The sequence below is a fragment of the Polypterus senegalus genome, chromosome 12 (genome assembly GCF_016835505.1).
Source record: "Polypterus senegalus isolate Bchr_013 chromosome 12, ASM1683550v1, whole genome shotgun sequence".
Lineage (NCBI taxonomy): Eukaryota > Metazoa > Chordata > Cladistia > Polypteriformes > Polypteridae > Polypterus > Polypterus senegalus.
In genome coordinates, this window is record NC_053165.1 from 65,260,846 (window position 1) to 65,269,019 (window position 8,174).

An 8,174-nucleotide genomic window follows, 5' to 3' on the forward strand; every position below is an offset into this window, starting at 1 on the left:
TAATAAAAAAATCCTGCGATGAGACGTGACTTTTTCAGAGAGACACCTTCACGTCCCGCGAGACAGGACTTTGTGCCAAGCGATTTAACCACGCCTGGAGCCGGAAATAAAAGACAGATTAGAATAATTCAAAAACATTAGAGATAATGAAAGTAGTAAAATACAAAAGTCTACAAAAAAATGATAGTAAAGATCGCATTAGCACTAACAAACGGAAATTATTATTCCGTGAAATAACGGAACAGTGATAAGAGATCAAATATATTTTTCGTATTTAAACTTAGTCAGAGACTTGTAGATCGTCTAATTCGTGTTGCCATCACGGAAAAGTAGTGTTTCTTCCCAATGAAGAGGCGTATCTGCGAAAATTAAAAGATTTGTTGTTTGGTTAAAGTGAAATCCACATACACAAGCAGCAGAGACGTGAAGTGGCTGGCATGTAGTGCAGGCCGGGGGGTTGGCGTACAAAGCGGGTAGGGGGTGAAGCCCCGTAGTAGTTTAAAGATAACATTCTTTGATTGATATTCAAGTCTTTACAATAGAGCCTCGCATTTTATTTGCCTTTTCACTCTGCTTCGGCACATTGTGTAGACAATGAGAATGTTGTGTCAACATAAACCCCTAAAATCCTTTGAGATGCTGCTTCCTTTAGGTCACTCTCTCCACACTTGTATTTATAGTTGATGTTCCTGTTGCCCACATGCAGAACTTTGCACTTTTCTACACTGAACTGCATTTTCCAAATGCTTGGCCAGTTCTGAAGCTTGTCCAATAGAAATTTGCCATCCATTTTAGTCACCCTGATTCAATTCAGTTTATTTTTGTGTAGCACAACTCATTGAGTACAGGCTCAGAACATTAAAATGTTTACAGCTAAAATATTGAATACACATTGAAAAAATAACATCAACTTTAATAAAAGGACAAGTATCTGTGTGTCTGACTAGTTGATATGTCTCTATCATTCCAACAGATAACACATCACAAACATGTTATAATAAAATGCATTTATCATTTCAACAGATGGTGCATCACATATTTGTTATAATAAAATGCTTTCCATTTAGCATTCTAACAGCACATCACAAGCATTTGTTGTAATAAAATGCATTACATTTGGAATTAAAATGCACATCATTACAATATATTACTACACGCATTACAAAATACATTCCAATAGGTGAAGCACTGGAAAAATTAATAATGAGGTCTCCATTGATTACTTAGATCTCAACCCATAAACAGACACAGCTAGCGCACACAATAAAGTGCTATTCAATTTAAACACATGGTAAAACAAAGAAATTTGAAATCGTTAAAGAGACCTTTTTAAACTGAATAATATAAATGGGGCTTAACTGTATAGGGGTCTGTCCATTGGTGTTATCATTGAGCTCTGAGTCAGCAGTGTCAGTAGAGAAAATAAACAAGCGGAGATCCATTTCCAGTCAGAACAGGCAACAAGCAGTCTTGTACACCTCGGCCCACCCCTTCCTGGGCACTAAGTTTGTTTTTTTTTTTTTTTTTTCTTCATTCTTTTAAGAAACATACCTTACTGGTCGTGTACAGTACCCGGTATACGGACCAAAACAACATGAACTGAAGTTTCCAGAGGACAGGAAAAAAAGTGCTGCGCACAATGTGTTACATCATAACCGAGCCGATAAGAAACTAGCTATCCTGCTTGTTTGGCCGCCGGCGTCTGATGGATCGCGCGACGAGTTACAATGTGAGTGTTTTTTTATCTTTATTAAATGATTTAAATTAGAAATACAAGTGCGTCTTTCATTTTGGACGACAATACATTATAATCAGTACTATTTTTTTAGTTTACATTTTATTATTCTTGTTGTTTTTGTAAAGGCCACTTGCACCCTTGCCGGTGTTTGTAGTCCACGCCGAGACACGTACAGCCAGAACTGGGCAAGACAGCAGTTTAAACATCGTTAAAAAGCGACACACTTTGTTCGCAAACTCACGCAACTGACAGTCAAATCTGAGTCCTTAACCGCAAAAATAACACGAATGCACTTTTGGGGACTTTGGTTTGGAGTGTCCGGTGGCGCAGCGGTTAAGCCTGGCGCCACACCCCGCTCTAGTCATCGTTGCCCGTCCGCCCCCTTTGCTGTTCTTGCACCACCCTACGACATGCAGGTTACGCGACTTGTGTTTGTCCCGTCATGGCTGCCTTCTTCTATGCCAGCCAGTCAAACTGGACAGTGCCACTGTACGTGACGGTCTACCCTCGAGTTGTGCCTACCATCTGTGTTGGTCATCCCCCTGATGCTGTGCTGGCCACTGTCCTCGGTGCCCTCATCACTCGACTTCATATGCTGTTCCAGTATTTCATGAAGTCTCCAGATAAGCGACCAGACATACGCAAGTGCCGTTATTACTGGACGGGGTCTTTACTTTTACAAACTACAGTCGTATGGTCAGGTCTGGAATTGAGGAGAGCGACAGATTTGAAATGCGCTATATAATATTTAGTAAATATAGAGGTACAAAAGTCAGTATAAGATAAATACAATGGATTATATACTAGATTGTTGATAGATATGAAAGACACTCAATGATAAACGCAAGGGGACACGCACAAAACTGCAGGTGTCCATTATATAGTGCCTTTCATATCCAGTGGATATAAAAGTCAAAGGCTCTATGTAATGGACACATGCAGTGCTCATCGATCGATCCCACAAGTGAATTTCTGAAGTCGTTTCCCTTTGGTATTCTCCCTGTTAAATTCCACCATAAAGTAAACTGCAGAATTTTTTATTGTCTTTAATGTGTTTTGTTCATTTTGGGATTTTATTTCTTTTAACCTTTAAATCACACCGTGACCTTTTAATTGTACATTCAGTGCTGTTCTTCCTTGTCCTCTTGAGTTTAGCTTCAGATGATTGTCGTTGATGTTGCCGACTACTTCCAGAGACCCCTTTGAATTGAGGGTGGCTGAGCCCTGGCTCTCCGTTCTTGGTGGGCTCCTGCTTTGTGCTTGGCACTTAGTGCCCATGCAGTGTTGTCATGGCTGCTTTTCTGGGGAGTACAGAGTTTCATTTCAGCTGTTGGACTGTTTGACTTTGGTCTCCTAAATCTTTCTCTCCTCCCATGCAGGACGTCCAAGGCATCTCGGAAACAAAAGAAAATCCTGCGCTATGTGGAGGAAGGCAGCCTCTTGAAGCTCAAATCGTACCTGCGTAAGCACAAACACGTCGACCTCAACTTCTCCACGGGACGTAAAGGCCGCAGCCTCCTGCATTTAGCCTGCTCCCTGGGCGACGATGCAGTCCTGATGCTTCTGATTAAAAGGGGCGCCAATCCACTGAGCAGAGACCGGAGGGGTGACACCCCATTACACGTGGCTGCAAACAGGGCACTGCGGCATGGCAAGAGAGGTGGGTAAAGGTGGGCCAGTAATTTGTATCGTCCATGTGGCCTTCTGCTTATCATTTAATTTACATTGTGCCGTACATTTATTTTAAAGAACAGTGATATTCTTACTTGCACTCCCCTGCTATACTACATTCAGCACTCAGATGTGAACTTCCATTTCCCACTGTCAGTTCTCATGTCCCTTTTCTGTGTCCTCTGTGCCTTTGTTTGTCTCCCCTTGCTGTTCGTTGCATTTGCTTCAGCAGTATTCTGCAGTGTGGAAGTTTCTCGTTCCAGTATGGGGTCTGCATTTCAAAACAGTTTTTACAATACAATGGCCTTCTCCTTTTCTCATTCCTTTGGTGTTTTGCTTCTCCCTTTCCACCCCATCTCCAGATTATGATGATTTTGTTGTTCCTCTGAAGAAAATCTGCCCAGCAGCCATGGAGACCCCCAATCTTGCTGGAGTAACACCTCAGGATATTTTGCAGTGGATGCAGCCAGAAGAGGTCAGTATGACAAAGAGCGGTGTCGCCTGCTTTACATAGAGCTTTATTCAATAGTTGTCACTTTTTCAATTGTGTACTGGGTGGTAGACTGCAAAGTTGATTGCTTAATTGACGCACAGCGACCCACCGTGACACACTTCACAAACCATAAGTGACCCATCTGCATTAATTGCAATGGTGACTTGCAACCCATAGTTTAATAAACCTTCAGGCCCACAGGCCTTCTCACTTTGACACCCTCTACATGCTAATTACACTTTATGGAACCATTTTATATTTTTAATTTCTAAACTTTCCTAGGATGATTAACAGATTCCTATTTATTGCAGACATTAACGTTAGACGGAGAAAAACGCCCAGGAGGAGATCCTGAAAGAGAGTGGCGTGAGAAACTTTTGGGAGAGTGCGAGGAAGAACTTTTTGAGACCTTTGGGCAGTATGACCGTAAGTTATGATTTATGTGTTTTTGTCATAATTACAGAGAGCAGATCAGTTTTTTTTTTTTTTTTTAATAAAAGATCTACATCCCATAATAGTGACAACACATTGTTAGCATTCGGTGGGGTGTGCCTGTTTGAAAAACAGTGATGAGCACAACAATGTCCGTTTTGGATGGCTGCCCCAAGTCAAGTCAAGTTGGGGAGCATGCATTGGTACAGTGAGTTGCCGCACCCACTACACGATGAAACAACTCGGGATCCCGGTTGGCAACCCCCTAGGCAGACACAGGGTCCAGTTCCACCCTCCGGAAATGACCCTGTATCTGCCACTGCCAGGTGTTACGTGGGAGACCCCTTGGCCTGGTCCAGCCACTCGGGTCCCCAACAATGAGGATCTTACGAGACAGACCACCCTCGAGGAAACGTGCCACATGGCCGTAGTGCCGTAACTGACGCTCCCTCACAATGCAGGTCATGTGCCTCATTCAGGACTCCATGAGAAACACAAAGTCAAACCAATGATACCCTAGGATTTTCTGAAGAGACACAGTACCAAAAGGAGTCCAGTCTTTGTCTCAGGTCACTAAATAGCGTCCATGTCTCTCAACCGTATAGCAAGACAGGAAGCACCAGGACTCTAAAGACTTGGACCTTCGTCCTTTTGCATAGATATCGGGAGCACCATACACCCCTTTCCAGCGACCTCATGACCCCCCGATGCTCTCCCAATCCGTCTACTGACTTCATAGGAAGAGTCACATGAATGTCACTGCCAAGGAAAGTAACCTCTCGACAAGGTTACACTTGAGGCCCATTTATTTTCCCATGCTCCACCACTCCATCCATGTCATCTGTGGGATTATGTGTGCCTTATCAACCAGTCATCTCCACCTTTTGCTTCATGTTATCCAACCCATCTCTGTCTTCTTGGCTCAGGTTTCTTAAACTGTTTGGTAACACTTCAGTTTAGGTACTGCAACAGTGCATCTCTCACTTATTTACTATTCAATAACAAGGCCTTAACAAACACTTCTTTGGGTCTTTGTAACACTTTTGAAAGTGTCAGTAAAGTGTTTATTCATCTCTACAGTGTGACCTGCTAACACAACTTCATTTTGGAGTGGCCTGCAGTTGCTCACCTGAGACACACTTCTCTTGACATATTTAGTTTAAGACCTGTGAATCCTTCATACAGTATTAACAAGTAATTGTACCAGCATGTCAATACGCCACGCAGCACAGAGATGAATAACCTGTCTATAATGTTTTTATAAGTGTCAAGTCTAAAAGAAGCCCATGTGCATTTTTTAAACTGCAGTGTTACCAACATTTTTTTTTTTTAAAACTCACAACCCAATGTTGCCCATTTTTAGCATTTTTGAGACCCATTCCTTTACAATCATCAGAACATTGGCGATGGGAGTTTCCCCTTCAAGGTTCACAAATGACAATCATGGCCAGGGAGGGATGGAGTCCCACTGTGAGAACTGCCCATGATTGTCATAGGGGTGGTTTGTCCTATTGTGCTGTTTCTCTTCATATCCTCATGTTGTCACCTTTTGAGAGTTGCAAAGTTAATTGCTTAATTAGCACATGGCAATCCACCATGACACACTTCACAAACCACGTATTACCCTTTCCCATTAAATGCAACGGTGACCTGCAACCCATAGTTTAAGAAACCCTGTTCTAGGCCTCACCCTTAGGTTGGCTGTAATGTTTTGTTTTCCAATCACCTGGTCGTTCATATTTTAGTCTTTGTCTGCCATATTTTATTTCCAAAAGGCTGGTAACTTAAATCCTTATGATACAAAGATATCTTGTACTCATCTCCTCCTTTTATTTTCCTTCCATCAACAGGTGATTTTTCACAGGACTATCCAGAACCGGAGACCTTTGATCAGTGGGCCAACAGAATAAGGCAAGAATACGGCCACAAGCGGGCAGAAAGCAAAAAGAGCACATGGCAGTCTGGCTCCGGAAAGCAAGCCGGCTCCAGTAAAATGGATACGGACGCAGAGATGCAGAGTCAGAGGGCATTTCAGGCAAAGCTGGAAGCCGATCACATGGCTTATTTAGCTCTTGCGACAAGAAAAGAAACAGAGTTGCTGCAAAGCAGAAAGGAGCGATACCAGGAGAAGTGTGCTGCCTCATTCCAAGCAGATACGAATTCTATGCTCGGGTACACAGATATTCCTTGGCCTTCTCCTCGTGGATCTGTTCAGGAGATGGTGAATGTGATCATTTATGGAGTGAATCAAGAAGATAAGGCCGCCTTTCGGAAATTTCTTAGGCAACAGCAGGCTCTCTGGCACCCAGACAAGTTTATCCAGCGTTGTGGTTCACGACTGAAGGAAGAAGAGCGGACGCAAATCCTGAGCACTGTGACAGCCCTCTCGCAGGAGCTAAACAGGCTCGCCGAAAGCTCCAAGTGATCCCAGGGCTGGGCCTGCAATATCGATGTGCTCTTTGTTTCCTTAGTCTTGAAGGAAATTTAACAGACTGTAAAACTGGGCAATATTTATAATAATTGCAACTTCTCTTTTAATTAGTTCTTTGCACATACTTCTCAATTTTTATTTATTTTTTGTATAATTTAAAAAAAAATAATTTACTACTTGAAGCAATTCTTGGTGATCTTCTTTATTAACGGATTAACCGTACTGATACATATTGATACATTTAAGCTGCCCTGTGGGACATCCTAAGGATTCGCGGGATCCCCTCGAGGTTGCTGGATATCGTGGCCAGCCTGTACGCTGGTACTGTGAGTGCTGTGCAGAGTGGAGGCAGGACCTCTGCGTTTTTCCTAGTTGATTATGGGGTTCATCAGGGGTGTGTTCTACTCCTACTCTGTGCAATGCTTATATGGACTGGGTGTTGGGCAAGGTCGTGGGGCATCTGTTGGTGAAGAAAGATTCACTGATCTTGACTTTGCTGATGATGCTGTGATCTTCGCAGAGTCAATGGAGGCTCTGATTGGAGTGTTTGAGAGACTGAGTGAGGAGTCAGAGTGTCTGGGCTTGCTAGTGTCCGGGATAAAAACCAAGATCCAGGCCTTTAATGGCCTCTTGGGCACAGCCATCAACAGTGTGTCTGTTTGCGGAGAGAGTGTTGACCTTTGTTAAGAAATTCTAAAACAATGAGACCAACTTAAAGAGAAAAATTCAAGATGGTCGCAGAGTGCACATCCCTCACAGATTTGCACAGTAACCATACATTTTACCTGGTATTGACTGGCACCCTGTCCAGGGATTGTTCTGGCTGCTCTCCCGATGCTCCCAGATAGACACCAGCTTCTTTCCAACCCTGGTCAGGATATGATGGTTTGAAATTGGTGGGTACATAAAACATTGTACTTGTATACAGTCCCTTTACTCCATCTTCTCATCCCACCTTTGCACTGCCAGGCTGCTTCCTTAATTTCTTCCTTTTGTTTCTCATCCCCACTAACATGTAAAAGCTGCACACATATCTATAGACTTTTGCACTGTAGCTGGAGTCTTATTCCTTACCTCATAAATAAGCTGAAATAAAAAAAAAAAAATAGAATTCAATTGTTATATGAACGGCCTGGATTGCATGCAAACTATTTTACTGTCCTGTTACATGGCTCATTTGTCAGTGTCTCGTGACTTGCATCCAGTTCTGTACTTGACATTTGTGTACACCACCATACTAAATGGTCATTTAAATCACTATTGGAGTCTGTGCACACCCATAGCAGCTGGCCCTTTCTACATTTTTACCCTTTGGACAAAAATATGACTTTGCACGCTTATCATAGAATCCACGGTTTCAGTTCAGGGTGGCACAGCAGTCAGAGTTGGTGTCTCATGGATCTCGCATC

At 42.8% G+C, this 8,174-nt stretch overlaps 1 protein-coding gene across 1 annotated transcript; it reads left to right on the plus strand.

The window, feature by feature from the left end:
- The first annotated feature begins 1,624 nt into the window (after window positions 1-1,624).
- Window positions 1,625-6,903, plus strand: nfkbil1 (nuclear factor of kappa light polypeptide gene enhancer in B-cells inhibitor-like 1). Its single transcript, XM_039772708.1, has 5 exons — window positions 1,625-1,729; window positions 3,118-3,398; window positions 3,772-3,884; window positions 4,214-4,328; window positions 6,185-6,903. Coding segments are annotated over exons 1-5 (1,086 nt in total). The 5' UTR covers window positions 1,625-1,727; the 3' UTR covers window positions 6,760-6,903.
- Window positions 6,904-8,174: the final 1,271 nt, after the last annotated feature.